The 22,039-nt window shown below is 35.5% G+C and overlaps 2 protein-coding genes across 2 annotated transcripts; both read left to right on the top strand.

Annotated features, from left to right (window-relative positions):
- The first annotated feature begins 662 nt into the window (after positions 1-662).
- Positions 663-1,922, top strand: LOC116405251. The gene has a single exon (XM_031889213.1). The coding sequence runs from the start codon at positions 663-665 to the stop codon at positions 1,920-1,922; it is 1,260 nt and encodes a 419-aa protein (XP_031745073.1).
- A 2,091-nt stretch (positions 1,923-4,013) lies between these two features.
- Positions 4,014-4,784, top strand: LOC116405250 (secreted RxLR effector protein 161-like). The gene has a single exon (XM_031889212.1). The coding sequence runs from the start codon at positions 4,014-4,016 to the stop codon at positions 4,782-4,784; it is 771 nt and encodes a 256-aa protein (XP_031745072.1).
- The last annotated feature ends 17,255 nt before the right edge of the window (positions 4,785-22,039 follow it).

Raw genomic sequence — 22,039 nt, 5'->3', positions numbered from 1 at the left:
GATTTAGAAATAGGATTGTCGTCATGAGCATAACTCATACTACAAATTAACACAACAGTTTAAAACCTACACTTAATGAATATGAAACTCTTACTAAATTAACTCAAGCTTGGATTCTATAGATGAAGAATAAAATAACCCAAAGTCAAGCGTACCTTTGAGGTAACGAAAAATTCTCTTTGCCACTTTCAAATGAGTAGTTGTAGGAGATTCCATAAATCGACTCACCTATTAAATGCTGCAAAAAAACACTTGGTCATGGTGTAAGTAAAATATCTCAAACTCCCAACTAAACTTTTGAAATATGGAGGATCATGTGGCTATTAATTTGCCACGATCTTCCTAAATAGGTGGAAGAATTAAGTTATTTTTCTATTTATTGTTTTTGGTTATTTGTTTTTTAATCATGTCCAAAGTTTTAGCAAGCACTAAGTTAGTGGGTTACTAATTTTGCTTCTTTTTAGACTATAAATATTAGTCCATCAAATTGAATAAAGGTAAGAAGTTTCATTTAATTTTCTCTCCCTCTTGGCAATATATCTTACAAAGTATTTATCTTTGCTTTCTTCAAGAAGAGTGCGTGAGATTTTACAGATTTTTTGTTGTAAAACCAACATTTGGTATCAGAGCAGGTTGTCTTCTCATCGCATATTCCAACAAAGATGACAAGCACCTCGCAGCAAACAAAGGAGAATGGCGGAATGCCAATTCTCTACCCGATGTTAACTCCACACAACTACACGGTGTGGACGATAAAGGCAGAAGCAATCCTCGATGCCCAAGGAGTTTGGGAAGCAATAGAGCCAGCGAGAGGAGCCGAAGTGGATGTGAAGAAAGACAAGAAGGCGTGTGCATACATTCTCCAATGCATCCCGGAAGATGTGCTTCTACAAATTGCTAAGAAGAAGACCGCAAAGGAAATATGGGATAGTCTCAAGACAAGGTACTTGGGCAGTGAGCGGGTGAAGATGGCGAGAGTTCAAACCTTGAAGCGTGAGTTTAATGTTCTTCGAATGAAGGAAACCGAGATGATCGATGAGTTTGCAGGAAAAATCAGCGGATTAGCAAGCAAGTTCACCACCCTCGGAGTTGCACTTAAGGATTCATCATTGGTCAAGAAGCTCCTCGATTCCGTACCCGACAAATATCTTCCCATTGTCGCCGGAATTGAGCAATTTCAAGATCTCGAAACCATGCCATTTGAAGAAGCAATTGGACGGATGAAGGCGTACGAGGAACGAACAACACGACTTCGAGAAAACAATAACAACACCGATGGACAACTCCTACTTACCCATGCCGAATGGAAAGCTAGACAAAAAGGACATAGTGGTGACAACTCCTCGATGACCAAAGGGCGCGAATTTGGTGGTACCGATCGAGGAAGATGGCGAGGACGTGGTCGTGGCACTGAGCGTCAAAATAGTGCGGGAGGCACTAGCAACACTGGAAATGGCACTCGTGATAAAAGTCATATTAAGTGTTTCACTTGCAACAAGATGGGACATTACGCGTCGGAATGTCGTGGAAAAGGTCGTGACGAGGAAGCTCATCTAACTTGTGCCGTCGAAGAAGAACCAACTTTGATGATGGCCATGTCCCAGGAGGGGACACGCACTATATGTGATCAGGAGGATGCCATACTACTCAGCAAAGAGCGGTTGTTGCCAGAGATGTATTGCAACAACAAGAATGGAGAAAATAATGATGTTTGGTATCTAGACAACGGTGCTAGTAACCACATGGCTGGCCATCGTAAGAAGTTCCAAGAATTAGATGAAAGCTTCACTGGGAGGGTGAAGTTTGGCGATCAACCATTCAGATCATGGGAAAAGGAACATTCATGTTCGAGTGCAAGAACGGTGATCAGAAGGCTCTCCAAGAGGTGTATTACATTCCAAAATTATGTAGTAACATCATAAGCTTCAGAAAAATGATAGAAAACGAAAATAAGGTGCAAATGATAGAAGATATCATGAAAGTGTGTGATAGGAGTGGAAAGCTTTTGATGTCGGTGAAGCGAACTCAAAATCGTTTGTACAAGATAACTTTGAAGACACTCAAGCAAGTCTGCCTTCTGACAAGCCTAGAAGATCCAACATGGTTATGGCACGTGAGACTTGGCCATGTAAATTTTCATGACTTGAAGCTTATGGGGGAGAAGAAATTGGTAGTTGGAGTACCACTAGTGAAGCGTGCGTGATTACCAAACAAGCCAGATTGCCCTTCCCCCGTCAATCAACATATAGAGCAGAGAAGCCATTAGAACTCCTCCATGCTGATATATGCGGACCGATTTCACCATGTACTCTTGCTGGAAACAAGTATTTTCTGTTGATCGTTGACGATTCCACAAGATGGATGTGGCTGTATATGTTGGAGGCAAAAAGTGACGCATTTGAAGCATTCAAGAAATTCAAATTCTTAATGGAGAACAAGACGGAGTACAAGAACAGACGCTTCAGACGGATCGAGGTGGTGAGTTCTTATCTGCAGAGTTTACTCAATTTTGCAAAAAAAAAAAGGAATCGAACGACACCTCACCGCTCCATATTCACCACAACAAAATGGCATTGTAGAGCGTCGTAACCGCACCGTAATGGCGATGACGAGATCACTCCTCAAAAGCATGCATGTGCCTGCAAAATTTTGGGGAGAGGCAGTGAGACACGCAGCTTATTTGTTAAACCGTCTTCCAACGAAGGCCCTTGGAGAACGCACACCATTTGAAGCTTGGATGGGGAGAAAGCCACATCTTGCACACTTAAGAGTCTTTGGTTGTGTGGCATATGTAAAGAACACAACCCCTCACCTCAAGAAACTCGACGATCGAAGCTCACCAATGGTATATTTTGGTGTCGAAGAAGGATGCAAAGCCCATCGCTTATATGACCCAGGCAGTGGAAAACTACAAATTAGTAGAGATGTTCTTTTTCAAGAGAATCTTGAATGGGCTTGGAACGAAGTTGTTAGTGACAGTAAGGAGATTATAGAGTTTCAGGTGATGGACCAATTTTATTCTGACGAGTACGAAAACTTGGAGGATGCAAAAACTGGGGTTGAAAATGCCTTACCACATGCAACTGAGATACCTGCGATTGGAGAGACCAGTCCATCTCCTCCATCGACGAACACATCGGTCCGTCTAAGATCTCTCAGTGACATCTACGCCAACACAGAGGAAGTTGTAGGTGGTGATGAACAAGAGAATGAGTTGATGATGGTAGTGTCTGAAGAACCGACTTGTTACCAAGAAGCTGTTACAGAGGGTCGTTGGTACGAAGCAATGAAGAACGAATTAAAATCCATTGAGAAAAACAACACATGGAGTCTGACCGAGCTTCCACTAGGACACAAACCCATTGGTCTAAAATGGGTGTTCAAATTGAAGAAAGACCCTAATGGAGAAGTTGTCAAGCACAAAGCAAGATTGGTTGCTAAAGGCTATGTACAAAGACAAGGCATTGACTTTGAAGAAGTTTTTGCACCGGTTGCAAGACTTGACACCATTCGAGTCATTCTTGCACTCGCTGCAAACCAAAGTTGGGAGGTACACCATCTAGATGTGAAGTCGGCATTTCTCAATGGAGAATTGGAAGAGGAAGTATATGTTACTCAACCGGAGGGTTTTGAGGTTCCAAATGAAAAACACAAGGTGTATAGATTGTCAAATGCTCTTTACGGATTGAGGCAAGCTCCACGAAGCTTGGAACATTCGACTTGATAGGAGTCTCAAAGATCTTGGTTTTAGAAAATGCACTCAAGAGCAAGCAATCTACACAAGAAGAGAAAAAGAGGAATGTGTTCTTGTTGGAGTGTATGTTGACGATCTCATTGTAACAGGAAGTAGCATTGAAAAGGTCAATAAGTTCAAGCAATAAATGATGGCAAAATTTGAAATGAGCGACTTAGGCCTTCTCTCTTACTACTTAGGAATTGAAGTTGAACAACAGAAGGGTCGAATCCTGCTCAAACAACCAACTTATGCCAAAAGAATTTTGTCCTAGTTTGGAATGGCTGATTGCAATGCCACAAAATACCCGATGGAACCCAAGGCACAACTTCACAAAGACACGGAAGAAGCACCAATTGATGCTACGGAGTACAGAAGCATCGTCGTTGTTGTCTTAGACTACTTACTGAACACAAGGCCAGATCTTTCATATGTTGTTGGGATGGCGAGTAGGTATATGGAAAGGCCTACAACCATGCATTACAAGGTGGTCAAGCAAATACTTAGGTATTTGAGAGGGACGATTCATTTTGGGCTCACTTATACGAAAGGTCCCAGAGAATTCAATATATTCGGTTACTCTGACAGTGATTTAGCCGGTGATCTCGATGGGAGGAAAAGCACAAGTGGAATGACATTCTACTTAAACGAAAGCTTGGTTTCATGGAATTCGCAAAAGCAAAAGACGGTGGCACTCTCATCTTGCGAAGTCGAGTTCATTGCAACCACTACCGCAGCTTGCCAAGCATTGTGGTTAAGATGCCTTGTTAGCGAGATAGTCGGAATGGAGCCAAGGCCAGTAACATTATTTGTGGACAACAAATCCGCGATAGCTCTCATGAAGAATCCCGTATTTCATGGTCGCAGCAAGCACATAGATACATGTTTTCATTTCATTCGAGAGTGTGTCAAGAATGGACAAATTATCGTTGAAGTTGTCAACACTGGAGAACAACGAGCCGATGTCCTGACTAAAGCATTGACGGGAGTAAAGTTAGCTGCTATGCGTCAACTACTTGGTGTTCGTAACTTAGAACCATGTCAGAATTAGGGGGGTAGTGTGGGCTATTAATTTGCCATGATCTTCCTAAATAGGTGGAAGAATTAAGTTATTTTTGTATTTATTGTTTTTGGTTATTTGATTTTTAATCATGTCCAAAGTTTTAGCAAGCACTAAGTTAGTGGGTTACTAATTTGTGCTTCTTTTTAGACTATAAATATTAGTCCATCAAATTGAATAAAGATAAGAAGTTCCATTTAATTTTCTCTCCCTCTTGGCAATATATCTTACAAAGTATTTATCTTTGCTTTCTTCAAGAAGAGTGCGTGAGATTTTACAGATTCTTTGTTGTAAAACCAACAGATCAACATCTCCTTCTTCATATTTAGACAATTTGGTCCCAGTTTCAATCAGAGTGGTGACAGACTTGGAATTGATCATATTGAACTTCTCTAGAATTTCTCTAGTATATCATTATTGAGAGATGAAAATACCTTTCTCTGATTGCTTCACCTTAATGCCAAGATAATATGACATCAACCCTTATCTGTCATTTTAAATTCTTGGGTCATCTCCTTCTTGAGATCTTCAAACATACTTACATGATTTCCTGTAAAAATTTAGTCATCCACATACAAACAAACCACCAAAGTATCTCTATGACCATTAGTCTTAATATAAAGAGAATGTTCATAAGGGCACCTCAAATACCCATTATCAAGAAAATATTTGTTGATTTTCGCTATTCCACATTCTTGGTGTTCTTGTCTTGATTTCAATACGTCGTATAATTGTCTTCTTCCATTTTTAGAACTTTATCCTTTTGGCCTTTCACATAATAACCAAGAGGTTGTTCTAAGTAAACTTCTTCTTCTAGATATCCATTCAAAAATACTGATTTGACATCCATCTGAAAGATCTTTCAATTATTTTGAGGAGCAAGAGCAATTAACAACCTTATGGTTTCTAAAACGAGCAACATGAGCAAACACTTAACGTAACAATGCCTTTTCTTTGAGAATATTTTTTTGCAACTAATCTTGTTTTGTATCTCTTCACTTCTCCTTTTTCATTTCTTTTTATCTTGAACACCCATTTGACATGACCTACTGCTTTCTTTCCATTTGGAAGAGTAGAAAGTTCCCAATTATCATTCTTTTTTATGACTTCTATCTCTTCATTCATAGCAATCTTCCATTTGTCATTTTGTGAAGCTTCTTCAAGAATTCAAAGATTCACTGCGTCACCAAATAGATAAAAGAGAGTAAGGTTATTAAAACTTTGACTTAACTCTTCAGTTTCAACATATATATGTCTTGTAAACTTCTCATGCCACAAGGTCCTTCACTTGAACTTGCAGATAATGAAGATGTGTTTTGTTGTGGAGTGATTGACGATGTTGGTAGATTTCATGAAGAAGCAATGTCACTAGGCCACTTATCATGATCCTCGAGAAAAACCAAACATTTATAGTCTTTTGGTTCATCATTCCAATTCCATGATGCTTGTTTATCAAACACAACATCTCTGCTTACCATCGTCTTCTTTGTCACAGAATTATAAAGCTTGTAGCGTTTTGAGCTTGCATCATAGCCAACAAAAACATGTTTCTCACTTTTATCATCAAGCTTACTATGCTTTTGATCAGGTATATGCACATAAGCCATACATCCAAATACTCTCCAATGAGCATTGGATGGTTTTATTCCTATCCATGCTTGTTGAGGAGTTTTGTTTCATAAGCTTCTAGTAGGGGAATGATTTGACAAGTACACTGCACATTCAACAACTTGTGCCCAGAATTCTTTTGGCATCTTCTTGCTCTTCAACATGCTTCGAGCCATGCTAAGTATTGTTTGATTCTTCCTCTCAACAACACCATTTTGTTGAGGAGTAAATGGAATTGTCATAGGTCGACGGATTCCATTTTCTACGCAAAAAGTTTTGCATTCATTTGAAGTGAATTTACCTCTCCCCTGTATGATCTCAATGCTTTGATGTAATAACCCATTTCTTTTTCAACAAGGGCTTTAAATCTCTTGAACATGCTTCCTTCTGATTTCTCGTTGACAAAATAAACCAAAGTTTTTTTGACTGAAATCATAAATAAATAATAAAAAGTAATTATTCTTACTGAAAGAACTAGGTTTGATCGATCCGTAAATATCAGTATGAACCAACTCTAGTGGTCTCCTTACTCTTGAAGATGATTCTTGTGGAAAACAATTCCTTGATTATTTGCTGCAAAGACAACCTTCACAAAATTTATCTGGATGTTTAACATATGGCAACCCTTTCACCATGTCCTTCTTAGCTAATACTCTCAAGCCATCAAAGTTTAAATGCCTAAATCTCAAGTACCAAATCCAGTTTGGATCTTTCAAACATGGCTTTAAACATTTCGCAACATCAGTTTGAATGTTTAATAAAAACATTCTATTTCTCGTCATTTGCACATTAGCTATCATTTTGTCATGATTATCTCTTATCAAAAGACTATAAACCTTCATCAAAATATTATAGCCTTTCTTCAATAGTTGTCCCAAACTCAAAATGTTGTTCTTCATATCAAGCATATCAAGCACATAATAAACATTAGAGATAAACTCATGTTTTCCATTCTTCAAATTGATCAAAATTTTACCTTTTCCTTTAACTGAAATTTTTTTGAGGCATCACCAAATGCGATATCTCCACCAACGGATTCATCAAGCTCTATGAACATCGATTTACTTCCACACATGTGATTGCTTGCACCACTATCGAGATACCATGCATTGTTTTCACATGTTTCCACACCTTTGCATTCTAGAAGCAATGATGAATTACCACTTTCTTTATCTTTCTCAGCATAATTTGCCTTTTCTTCAACTCTATTTTTGCATTCCTAGGAATAGTGGTCAAATTTATTTGATCTTTCTCTATTTGACCTCGTATAATGTTGTCTTCCATGACCACTTGATGAATTTGAGTTTGAATTACTCTCATCAAATTTTCCTTTACCGTAGTTTTCTCGACCACGACCTCTAAAATCACCACATCCACGATTACCACCACGACTCCTCTCATCAAATGCTCGCTCTCTTTAGAAAGAATAAGATTGGTTTCATAACCGACGAAATCAAGAAACCTTCAGAAGGTAGTCTCCTATCTGCTTGGAAATGCAACAATGACATAATAGCTTCTTGGATTATTAACTCCATTTCAAAAGAAATTGCTGCCAACCTAGTCTATAATGGAAGTGCAAAAGAAATATGAGATGACGTAAAAGAGGCATCTTTCATTTCCTACTTTGAATAATGTTGTTGAACAAACTTTTGACTTTGTGCACTGTGATATATGGGGTCCCTTTAAAACCCAAACACATGCTGGTCACTCTGACCTTGTTACTATTGTTGATGATAAATCAAGATTTACCTGAATCCATCTTTTGAGAAATAAAAATGACGTCTTAGAAGTCATTCCATGATTTTTAAAACTTATTGAAACCCAATTCTCAAAATTGATCAAAACCTTGCACTCTGATAATGCCCCGAGCTAAACTTCATAGATTTTTTTTGCCAACACTGAAACCACCCACCAGTTTTCATGTGCTTATACTCCTCAATAGAACTCATTTGTTGAAAGAAAACATCAACACCTTCTCAATGTAGCAAGAGCCTTGATGTTCCAATCCAAACTTCCCATGACCTTTTGAGGAGAATGCATACTAATTGCCGCCTACTTAATCAACAGAACACCCATGATCCTACTCTTAAATAGCACCCCCTTTACTACTTTGTTTGGCAGAGATGTAGGCTACAAAAATATAAAGACATTTGGTTGACTTGCATATGCCTTCACACTACTAACAAAGATATCAACGTTTGATCCAAAGCACAACCATGTATCTTCATGGGATTCCCACCGGGTATGAAAGGCTACAAACTGTATGACATAACTAAAAAGAATTTTTTTTTCAGGGATGTCTTATTCTTTGAAGAACTATTTCCATTCCATTCCATCAAAGAAGATGACAACTCCACCTCACATGACTTTCTGGAATAGTTTCTCATACCATGCCCCTTATTTAACCATATTGAAAACAAATGTGTCACCACAAATCATACTGCTGAAAATCCCTTTACTCACACATCAAAAAATGTCCATGAAGCTAGTCACAATGATGATGATCAAGAAGCCTACATTGAAGCTTTAGAAGAAACCAATAACCCTAACCAATAAGCTATTCCCATAGCACAAAGGTCCCTCTTACTTAAAAGACTTCCATCGTAACCTCACTACCAAAAGCAATTCACCTTTTCCGCTCACAAAACACCTTTCATATAATGCCTACTTCCAAAACCACAAAAATTACCTACTAAACATTACCTTTATATATGAACCAACTTACTATCACTAAGCTGTAAAACACCAGAATTAGTGACAAGCTATGACAAAAGAAATAGAGGCTATGGAAGAATTAACACATTGATTCCTACCAAAAGATCAGTACACTGTTAGTAGCAAATGGATGTACAAAGTAAAATACAACATATATGACACAATTAACAAATACAAGACAAGACTTGTAGCAAATGGCTAGAGCCAACAAGAAGAAATCAATTTCTTAAACACCTTCTCACCAGTTGCCAAAATTGTCACTGTCATGATCTTTCTAGTTCTTGCCACATCCTACAATTAGCCCATCACCCAAATAGACATAAACAATGCCTTTCTAAATGGAGATTTGTTTGAAGAAGTGCACATGTCCTTACCCTTAGGCTACCAAAACTCAGAAATACCAAGAAAAGGAGAAAAGCTAGATTGCAAACTCAACAAATCAATATATGACCTCAAACAAGTTTCAAGACAATGGTTCGTCAAGTTTGCATTAAAACTATCCTCACACTATTTTCACCAGTCAAAGTCTAACTATTCATTATTTACCCAAGGCAATGGAAGCAACCTTGTAGCCTTGTTAGTATATGTCGATGACATATAACTAATTCGACCATCTCCAAAATCTTTAACTTAGTCAAAGACATCCTAAAGGGACATTTCAAACTCAAAAATTTGAGATAAGCAAAATATTTTCTAGGCTTAGAGCTATCACGATCCCAATAAGGACTCATGCTCTCCCAAAGAAAATATCACCTTCAAATACTTGAAGACACTGGTTTCTTTGATAGAAAACCAACTGCATCAATGATGGATCCTAATTTGATATTGTCAAAAGATGAAGGAAGGAAAACCCGTTACTAAAGAGGACACCACTTACAACAGAAGACAAATTGGAAGGCTAATATACCTCCAAATATCAAGACCAGACATTTGTTTTGTTGTTCATCGCCTCAATCAATTCATTCAAAAACCCACAAAAACACATGTAGATGACAGATGTTGTTCACCACTTATTGAGATACCTAAAAAGATATGTGGGCCAAGTTATTCTAATAAAACCTATTACCTCATTCCATTTAAATGCCTTTATTTATACTGATTGAGGATCATGTCTTGATACTAGAAGATCCATCACTAGGTTCTGGATTTTCTTAGAACATTCCATAATCTCTTGGAAATCCAAAAGCGAGCAACAATCTCAATGTGAGGTCTTGATCAGTATAAAAAACCCTTGTCAAAAGGACTATCTTGAACAAGTAAAAGTGCTAAATATTTTGTAAGAAAAGAAACATAAATCGAGAAAAGACGAGTAAGATGCACCCAAGTTATTCTATCGCGGGGAAGTGAGTAACACAATGAGAATGGCTAAGCATAGAAATGGTATTTGGTGTAACATGAAATGAATCTAGGAAATCCTCATATGTCGTGGATGGAGTGAACATCGTAGTAACCTGAATCCAAGATGATGGCAAGAGTGAATCCCAGTAACCTTAGTGAAGGAAGGATTGATAACTTGTAAAAATACAAGTTATTGTAGTCTCTTTTAAAGAATAACGAGGCCAAAATGGATGAGAAGTGTATCAAAACGCGTGTGTTATGTTGAAAATGCATAAATATTCAGAGATATATCTTGCTCAAGCTTTCATGCCTATTTTACCATGTTTTAATGTTCTAACGTAGGATTGTAAACAAAAGGAAGAAGCTAGCAATTTGAAACGAATCTCAGGCGAAGAAACTTGACGAAAAGACCATATCAGAAGGTGAGAAGTAGTTCACTAGAAGACAAAGTAGTAGTTGGAGTGACATGATTGAAGGGATAAAAGCCCTACGGCAACGGAAGAATTAAAGAACTATTACTCAATTTAATTTGAAAATCTTAAAATATCGATACATTGGCAAAATTTTAGAATCATAATTCTAAATAAATTCTAAGAATGCTTTTAAAGATAAGATACAAGAACTTACTTTCGAGGTTGTCTCTGAATCTACAACTCAATCTCCAAATTGGGACACCACCCGTCGGAGACCTTCCTATCCTCTGGGATGAGATTGGTTTGTGGAAATCAATTGGGATGGGAAAAGGTTTAGAGATATTTGAGAGAAACTCTTTTTGCAGACAAAAAAAGCTTTCGCTAAAGAAAACTGTTTTCTTCTAGATATTTATAGGTCTCTTTCCTTCTTGGAATAGGAAAATGAGCAGGAGAGAATCATAAGATTTTTAATATCAAATCTACTAATTAATTAACAATTAATCAATTAGTTAATAATTAATTAAATTATATTTAATTAATATTTCATTCAAATCTTATTTGAATAAATATCTCTAATATCTTATACATTTATATTAATATAATTAATTAAATCATATTTAATTAATATCTCTGCAATATCATTTTATAAATTTAATTAAATAAAACTAAATTATTAATTAATTAATAGCTAAGTTAAATATCTAAATATAAGATATTTAATTAAAATTAAATTTGAATCATATTCAAATATAAGTTTCTCTCCTAACCAATAATTTTAATATGAATCCAATTCACATTAATATTTGAACTTATTCAAATATTTTATCTCTCATAAATTAATTTTGAATCATATCCAAAATTAAATTTATAATAAAGTTTCACAAACTTTATATTATAATGTATCACTATACATTAAACTAATTTCCTAAGTATATTTAAACATTTTAAATTACAACCAATATAAATAAATCTCATTACCCTTTACGAGCTAGGAAGAGGACCTAATGGACCTACAAATCAGAAGCTACAACAATCTAAGATTAATTGACTAAACTCATTAACCACATTAATCAATATTCGTTAACTGTGTGTACACTCCACTAAAGACTCATAGCTGAACTCTTCTCACTGTAGATATATTTCTGTGTCCATGGATATAGACCAATAACAGTAAGTTAGTCCTTCAGGAGTGTTCGTAACACTAGTTGGGACAATTTACCATTTTACCACTGGGTTACCTCTAATCCTTAAATACCAGTGCTCCTCCAATGAACAACCTATTTATGGTCCTACCAATAAACAGAAATGCCTCTCGTGCCATAGAGAGGGTAGGACCCTTTGTTCAAGACCTGGAGACACCATTTAAGGGAACACTCATCTACTTACCCTAAAGTAGGAGAGAAGTGAATTCCATCTTGTGTAATTATGTTCCCAGCTCCCCACTTGGTCTTGTCCCCAAAATGATAAGCTTATTGAGTCGGCGATCTGGCCACTCTCACCCGTACAAATCAAAGGACAATCACTCGCGAATAGGAATTCATAACACACTCAGGATTAAGACTAAGTTACTTAGGTCATCCTAGTGAAATAGAAACCTAACTAATTAACAGAGTTACATCTAGTGGTTACTATTTCGCGGTCCGGTCTTATGTAAACTCATTGCATAGGATACCCTCACTCGCATGTCAACTACATGAACACGTTGGATCATTGCGTTTGTATCAATTACAAAGTGAGCCGTATCAATAGTGTTACCAGGATAAGTTACCCAATCTTATCCTTATACTATAGACCCTTTAAGCTGATCTTGATTATTGATCCCTGTATGTCTCTACATACTGTTCAAGACTCATTAAACAACTTAGGATGTTAGTTTATTGGATTTGGGTTATTAAGACAAAACTAATAAATTAATTAATAACAATTATTACAATAATAACACTTTATTAATAGCGGTCAATGGATTATATTTACAATCTACGAGTTTTAGGACATAAATCCCAACAATGATTTGATTGCAGAGATTACTTTTGGTAGACGCAACTAGAAGGCCAATTTTTCGCCCAAAAGTTTCTATAAAAAGCCTCATTATACACTATTCAAGGAGACTCTAGAGAGGCTTGAGTGGCCAGATGTCTTACCAGACCGGCCAAATTCTAGAGAGAGGTGGAAAGGAATAGGCTTTCCACCATATGCAAAGGATTCTTATTTTACTTCTCTGATTAGATTGTAAAGCGAAAGCTTAGAGTCTGAATAAAGAAGAATCCATCTTCCACTTTTCTCCTAACTTGCCATATTTTTCATTATATTTCCTTTTTATTTTTTGTATTCATTGTGTTATATATAATGTTAATTTGTATAATGGTGAAAGCCCTACATTCTATGATATATTACATGTTTATAGTAAGTTATTGATAAAGAGTTTCGCTTATAACTCTTATCGTATTAGTCGAGCTAAATTCAGCACTTGGCTGGTGTATGTCGTTAACTGTTTGATAGGGTAAGTAGCAAGGACGCGTGGCTAATACGCGCAAGGAAGAGTTTCCTCAACCTTGCGAGATAACTTTCCTAATTTGTATCCCAAAAGGTGAACAAATGTGGACAATAGGCATGCAGAGGTTATTATCCTTAAACGTGAAGTTCTATAAGTTTTATAAGTGAATATTTTTAGATATATTTTTCTTAATCAAGATTAGTCACATGGATCCTGACAGGGTGACCATGTGTGGCATTCAATGAAGACTTCGAGAGAAGCATGTCTTAATCATAATTTGGTTAACAATAATATGTCGGGTTAAGGCTCTCACATTGCTTAATCATCTTACAATGCATATCTTTTTCTTCACTCTTCTATCTATCCAAGATAGTTCACATTTCTATCTCGCCATCATTTAATCTCTTTTGCAGAAGATCTCTAGGCATAAATAAGTAATTGTATTTCCCTTTAGCATTCTTTGTAATTATTTTATTCTTTTATAAAGCCTAGCTGATAAGAAGACCCTATAACTAAACTTTGATATCAATTCTTTGTGTTCGACCCTGGATCATCCAAGAAAATTTACCGTTTCGCTTATATTTGGGCAAGTAGTAGGAAAACTTGCACTGAACGAGGACTTAACTATAACACGATGAAGAGGTTCATATTGAGTATTTCACATACAATGATCTTAACCAATGACTTATTACATAGAATTCATCATGTGCATACACAACCCTGAGTTTGAATCTATGTTCACATGTCCTTCCTTCCTTCCTTCTTTCCTTTTGCGCAAAACAACAAGCAAGTTTTTGGCACGACTATCGAAGAATTGATTTTTCAAACACTAGAGTAGGGTTTTTACTTTGATTTTGGCAAAATAATTGATTTTGGTGGATTATGTGTTTAGTCAAAGATCGCGCGAGAAGGTTCAAGGTGCGAGAGTAATCTAGGCTTTCTTGAACGCATCCAAGTTCAAGTGCATCTTTTGGCCAACTGCTGTGAGGTATTTGAATGAATGCGTTTGATCGCAAATGAAGCTGAGTCCCTTAAAGCCGCATGAATTTATAGATGCCGCCTAATCTGATTAAAGGCATAAAGGAAAGTGTCCACACATCTAGCTTAGCAAGACTATTACTTTGGCTAACTATGCGAAGAGGACCAAAAACAATCGTTTGAACATTGCAATGATTGATAGAGAGTAGAGACTTATGCGAGGAACAATCAAGACACAAAGAGTCATGTAGTAGATGATCATGAAAGTTCAGGAAAAATGATGCGGTTAGGAAGGCTCTGCAAAGCATAATGCAATGAGACCACAACTCTTCCTCATCAAGGAACTTGAACGCAAGGATGCATTTATAGCGTATAACTTTTCCATCATCTTTACAACTGCATCTTCAAAATTTTATATATTTATTATACTTTTTTTTTTATTTCTAATTATTCTTTACTTGTGTAGTTTTGTAATTTAGATTTGTATATTCTTCTTCTTCAGTTAGGAAGAGCGTGTTGACTCGTGTGGCCATTAGTTGAAGTAAGCTAAGGTTTCTCACGATGCAGCCATCTAGTGAGAAGGTTCGCATCAAAACACATTAGTCGTTTTGATCGTCTCGCAAGGTGTAGAGCAAAGGGTCTTATTCATGATTAGTTTGGGGTTTGTGGAATTTCAACCATTACTTTTTCAGATTTCAAATCCGATTTGTAATGATTGTACTACACTTTGATAATCTCACCTATTTGTGTCAGACATCAATTCCCAATAATAACACGTGACACTTATTATGCAGTTAAGTAAAACCTAACCATAGTAAAGATTATCTTTAAAAACCCTTTCAAAACCCTAACATTAACCTTTTCACCACGTGATTTCCTCCCTAAACTTCTCACATCGCTTTAAGTTCTCCGATCATCTTCTACGATGCGCAAAGTAAAATTTCTTCCTTATCCTTTAATTTTCCATCTTATTTCCTTTACCCCTTCGCAACAATGGCCGAAAACAAAGTATTTGAGAAGTCTGAAATGAAAGAAGTACTAGTTACAGTTGATACTGAAATTGTGCACTCTGATGGTCCTGTGTCGACGTAAGCACAGACTAACCCCTTGTCCCTTAATGAAAGCTATCTTTTACCTAGGACCTTCAACTTCCACAACAAGGGGATAACCATGTTTAATGAAAACATTGGAGGAGTGCTTAAGGTACTTCTTGAGGAAAACAACAAAAGAGAAAAAGCAAACGAGGAAGCAACAAAGAAACAAAAAGAAAGTGAGGAAAAGATGAGATAAGAACAGTTGGGAAAAGAGAAGAAAAGAGAAGAAAAAAAAAAGAGAAAGAAAAAGAGAAAGAAAAAGAGAGAAAAAGAGAAGAAAATAGAAGAGGATGAAACATGTGAAGAGGAAGAAGAAGGAAGAAAAAGAGTGAACGAAGAAGAATCCTCTTCACCCATTATTGAGACTGAATTCCGAAGATTGGCAAAAGAAGCCCAGAAACAGAGCGAAAAAGTTAAGTATAGGCTCTTAAAGATTAAGGATTAGGCCAAAGGCATAAAGTATTTGGCAGAGGAAAGTACCAAAAGAAAGTTGAGGGAGCGGGAAGAGCTCCTCAACAAAATTGAAATATTGGTCCTCTCCGTAGAGAAGAGCAAAGGAAGGGAGATGTCCCTTTACAAGTTATGTGAGGAGTTTAACAAAGAAATGAATGAGATGAGTCCTTTAAAGGACAATGTTGGTGAGGAACAACCAAAGAGGAAAGAGGTATAAAGAGGACAGGACACCAAGAAAAGACTTAAGAAAGAAAAGGCTCAACAAGAAGATGAGGGCCAAGAAATTGAAGAGGAAGTTGCCTTTTCCATAGAGAATTTGAGCAAACATTATATGCTGGAAAAGGAACTCTTTGCATTTGACGGGCAACTGCTGTCGTTTCTCACAGGTTCCATTAGAGCATTAAGATGACAAGAGTTTTTTTCACGAGGTAACTACGATTCGGCCTGAAGTAGTGGACATGTTTTACAATGGCAAGTTAGTCAATAAAAGACATTATGCCATTGTAGAAGGAAAAAAAGATAAACTACATACCAAAGGTAATCAATGCGTTATACAAATTGAAACAACTCGAGGTAGGGAAATCGATTTTCAAAGATCCATCATCTCACGACATGCTAGACGCATGAGATACAGTAGCTTAGTCTAGTACAACATGGGATGTAACCCTAATCGGGAAGTATCAACTATTCCTGTGCAATCTAAAATCACCAGCAAGTGCTTGGTTGGTGTTCGTTAAAACGAAGTTGATGTCCACGCGCCACGATAGTACGATTTCACTTGAAAGAATAATACTTTATTGTATAATGAAGACAATACCAGTGGATGTGGATGAAATAATTTGTGAATACAAAGAGACTTGGCTGCATCATCAGTTCGAAGCTAAGCCCTTCATGCATCTTATTGAAAGGCTTTACTTGAAAGCATGTCAAGAATTGGAAAAGTCCCCACAAGTTGCATGCATTTGAGATGGTATGTGCAACGCAACCAATTTAAGTCGCATTATAGCCATCCACAAAAACAAGGCCACGACCAATAAGTTAAAAACAAGAGATGAAGAGAGAATAAAAGTTGGCCATAAAGTGGATGCAAAAGAAAAAGAAAGAGAAGAAGGAGAAGAAGAGGTAGAAGAAATAGAAGACAAGGAAAATCCTCTTAAGCAAAAGAGGCGTGGCGAGGGGGAGGGCTGTAGATCCAAGAAAAAAAAACTTTGAAGGCCAAGGACTCTAGGAAACCACAGCCTCTCACTTTCTGTAAACTCCTTGCCGCTACCCCAACCAAGTCCTCACCAAAGTCCGCCTCGCAAGCCTGCCAATCCAAATCCCTCAAATCCAAATCGCCAATCTCTCCCCAAATCCAAATTGATTCATCTCTTTCATGGTGGAAACCTGACAACTCTCGTACCTTAGTACAATTTGACCTAGTTAGCCAAATCAAATCTACTGGACATGAAAATCCAGACTAGGAGGAAATCAGGACCCTCTTATTGATCTTAACGCGACTAGTGATGACACATTCAACAAGTGAAAAGATGGGGCGTTGGCCCAAACTTGTCCCAAAAAAGGAACGAAGTTCTTGTGCAGGTGATTGATGACCCACTCCACATGGAGAAAGAAACAATCTCTAAGGAAGTTGGCGAGACACACCTCTCTTCACTGCCTAAAGAAACAGTAGAAGCTTTAATGCAAGACGATAAGAGTAAAGAAGCAGTAAAGGAAAAGGACGAAGAAGTTTTTGACGAGGATTATATCTTCTATTTCATAAATCACCCACGTATGCAAATGATTGGATAATGGATTTGAAGATATGATCCAGTGCCATAGTATGCTTCCAGAGATGCATTTTCAGAATCAAAAGCAGTTGAGTGACTTAGAACTTAAAGTAGACAATGCAAATGCAAATTTCGAGGCACAAATAGAACAACTCAGTGAGAAAGTCACACAGCTTGTAACGCAGAATGAAAAGTGTAAAGCCTAAAAAATTAAGATTGTTTTTGAAGTTATTTATTTTAGCTCTGTTTAGTTAAATTTCATTTATTGGAAATTATTTTGAAGATTAATTGATTTTGTGAACATTGGAATTAATTAAATAATTTAGATGTTAGTTAATTAAACTGAAGAGTGAAAATTTTGTTGAAGATTTGATAATTATATGTATATGGATATATATATGTGTATATATATAAGTATGAAAAAAAGAAAAGATAATTATATTGGTTAAAATATAATTATTTGTAAAAGTGTATTTATTTTTGGAAATGAAAAATAGATCAAAGTTGATTTGATGGGAATTAAATGAGGAAAGAGGAAGATTTGATTTGTTTTGGAAAATAAATTAATAACTATCTATCTATGTATATATATATAATATTTAGTAAGGATATATGTGAAAAATAATTGAGGAAGAAAGAGAAATTTAGAGTTGGTTATTTGAAAAAAGAAAAGAAAAATTGATAATTATATACTTGAATATAATTATTGGAAAAAATTTAGCATCCCAAATTTGTACGTGCTTTTATCGATTATCTGAAGTTATTTGAGAGTCATCTTAAGATTTGAAGTTAAAATTGAATTATTGAATTAAGATAATTCATGTTGGAATTTGCGAAATTTGAAAATAAGTGATTTATTAGAGAAGATTTTGTTAGAATTCACATCAATATATTTGTGAAATTAAGATTTTGATATCAATCTCAACTTTATTGTATTTTGTTAATTAACTTAAATATTTAAAAAATATCAATTCAATAAAAAAAAATGGTACAATTTTAACAAATTACCATGAATTGATTACAACAATTAACAAACTATAAGAACTATTTGATTAAATTAAAAATTAGTGAGGGTCGTAAGTTCAACAAACCTAGAGGGGGTCATCTTATCATAATCCTAGGTTTATCATAACTCTAACCCTTCATAACTCAACCCTTCCCCAAAACACACCCTAAGATTTTATGCATTGAAGAAATTTATTGATGAAAGATAATGAGAATAAAAATATATGTATATATTAGTGTTGTCTATCTTAAAAGGAAAAGAAAATAGTAATGATTATTGTGATTATTATTATTTGGGTTTATAAATAGCTTTTAAATGTTTAAATTGAAAATAAAAGAAAAAAGAAAAGGTTTTTCATCTTCTTCACTAAGATAACCTTCTGTCGCTGCCTCACCAATTTTGGTTAAGATTGGTCATTATGGAAAAGCTTGAAGATTTAAGGGATGAAAATTTCTCATCAAGGTTGAATTGGTTTCAACCTCAATTTTGGGATCGAATTAATTGAAGAATTTTTACTATCAGCTAAAGAGTATTTTGTTTGGTTAATCTCACGTAGGGGATTCTACTACTGGCCCTTCGAACATAAAATTAAGAGCTTGCATGTATTTTTTCTTTTGCATTGATGTAGCTAAGATGCATAATGTGTTTATGTTGATGACTAATATTGATGACTGATATGTTATGACGCATGATATGTAATCATTTAAGGATCAATGTTATGATTGATATTCATGTCATGTTTATGATGTTGCTACATGCTTTGGACTGGAGTTCGTTGGTTAACTTTGTTTGTTGAGCTTTTTACTCCATATGTATTGTGATCCTATCTGTGGGCTCACTTACACGATAAGGACAAAACCACTCGTACGATTTTGGGGGTGTACCTATGGATCACATGCACGATTAGAGGACAGTTTTACTGTGTATACGACGTCAGTTGCACGATAACGGGTGTGTTCCGACGATACCACTCGCACAACTAAGAGTATACCTATTTATTACAAACATGTTTATGAAGTGTGTACCTGTGATCACTCGCACAATAAGAGGTGTCCATATAGGTCACTCTCACGATAAATAATGTTCGGGCTGTTACAAAAAACTCCAACAATGAAATGTGGTCCTAAAAGACAAAATAGAAAGGCTAACGGGTTTAGTTGAAGAACTGGCCAGGAGAAATGATACATAATTGAATGCTTTGCTCAAATATCAACACTTACTGATGTGTTGTCTTGCCACCTCAGGTTCCACCTAATTTAACACAACCCCTTTCGCTTTTTGATCTGACGATACGAAGAATGATGAATGCACTGAAGGGCTTAAAGCCCTTTGCAGCAGAAGATTTTACAGTGATCTTAGATTAATTTAATTGGAAACTTAAAAATATCGTACATTGGTAATAGTTACAGAAACAATTTTCTAATTGAGGCTAAACGTGCTTTAAAATTATAGATTAGAGAAAGAAAAACTTACGTATTTTGACGCCTCTGAATCTACTAAAACTCGAAATTGGAGAAACCACCCGTTAAAGAACTTCCTATTCTCTAAGATAAGATTGATTTGTGGAAACCAATTAGAATGGAAAAATATTTTGAGAGAATCTCTAAAGAATTCGCAAGAGACAAAGGCTTAAATTGAAAAAACATGTTTTCTTATGTGTATTTAAAACTCCGTCTTATTCAGGAAGTTGGAGAAAATAATGAGATTCTATTAATTTGAAAATCTTAAATTAATAAAGATATTAAATTAACTAATTAACTTGTTTATTAAAGTATATTAAATTAATATTTCATTTAAATCATATTTAATGAATATCTCTGGCATAATTTATAGTTTTAATTTAATTAAATCATTAAACAAAACTATTAATTATTAATTAATAGTTAAATTAAATATCTTATATTTAATTTAATTCAAATTTGAATCATATTGAAATATAAATTTCTCTCATAACCTATAGTTTTAATGTGTATCATATATGCATTAAATTTTAACCTATAGTTTTAATATGAAATCCAATTCACATTAATTTAATATTTGAACTCATTCATATATTTGATCTCTCATAAATTAATTTTGAATCATATCCGGAATTAAATTTATATAATAAAGTTTAATTAAATATAAATTTTATATTATAATGTATCACCATACATTATACTAATTTTCAAAGTAAATTTGAACATTTCAAATTATAACCAATATAAATAAATCTCATTACCTTTTACGAACTAGGAAGGGAACCTAATGGACCTACATATAAGAAGCTACAACGATATGAGATTAAGCTAAACTCATTAACCACATTAATCAATATTTCATAATTGTGTGTACACTTCACTAAAGACTCACAATTGAACTCTTTTCAATGTAAATATATTTCTGTGTCCATAGATATAGACCAATAATAGTAAGTTATTCCTTCACAAGTGTTCGTAACATTAGCTGGGTCAAATTACCGTTTTACCCCTGAGTTACTTTTAGTCCTTAAATACTAGTGCTCCTATAATAAACAACATGTTTATGATCTAACCAATAAATAGAAATCCCTCTCGTGCCATAGAGAAGGTAGAGCCATTTGTTCAAGTCCCGAAGATACCATTTAAGGGACAACTCATCCACTTACCCTAAAGTTGAGGAGGAGTCAATTCCATCTTGTGGGATTATGTTTTCAGCTTTCCACTCGGTCTTATCCTAAAAATGATAAGGATATTAAGTCGGCAATCTAGCCACTATCATCCGTACAAATCAAAGGGCAATCTCTTACAAACAGGAGTTGATAATACACTCACGATTAAGACTAAGTTACCTAGGTCATCCTAATGAAATAGAAACTCAATTCGTTGACAGAGTTACATCTACTGGTTACTATTTCATGGTATAGTTTGATGCAAACTCATTGCATAGGATACCCTCACTCGCATGTCACCTACGCGAACACGTTGGATCATTGCATTTGTATCAAGTACAAAGTGAGCCTTATCCATAGTGTTACTAGGATAAGGTATCCAACCTTATTCCTATACTATAGACCCTTTAAGCTTATCTCGAATATTGATCCCTGTATGTCTCTACATCTTGTTCAAGAATCATCAAGCAGATTAGGGTGTTAGGTTATTGGATTTAGGTTATTAAGACAAAACTAATAATAAAAACAATAACACTTATTGAAATAATAATAGTAACATTTTATTAATAAAGGTTAATGGATTTTATTTACTATCTATGATGACTTGTGTGGATTTATGCGGCATAAGGGCCGTGTCATCTTACCTTGCGTCTAAGGAGCTGGTTGGAAAGCGGATTGCTTCTTAACGCAAAAGGCTCCATTTTGGGGAAAGACGAGTATCACACCACGGTTGGTAAGGACTACCCCAG

Source organism: Cucumis sativus, chromosome 7, assembly GCF_000004075.3.
Source record: "Cucumis sativus cultivar 9930 chromosome 7, Cucumber_9930_V3, whole genome shotgun sequence".
NCBI lineage: Eukaryota > Viridiplantae > Streptophyta > Magnoliopsida > Cucurbitales > Cucurbitaceae > Cucumis > Cucumis sativus.
Note: the sequence above shows the minus strand (reverse complement) of the source record. Positions and strands in the feature narration are given on the sequence as shown.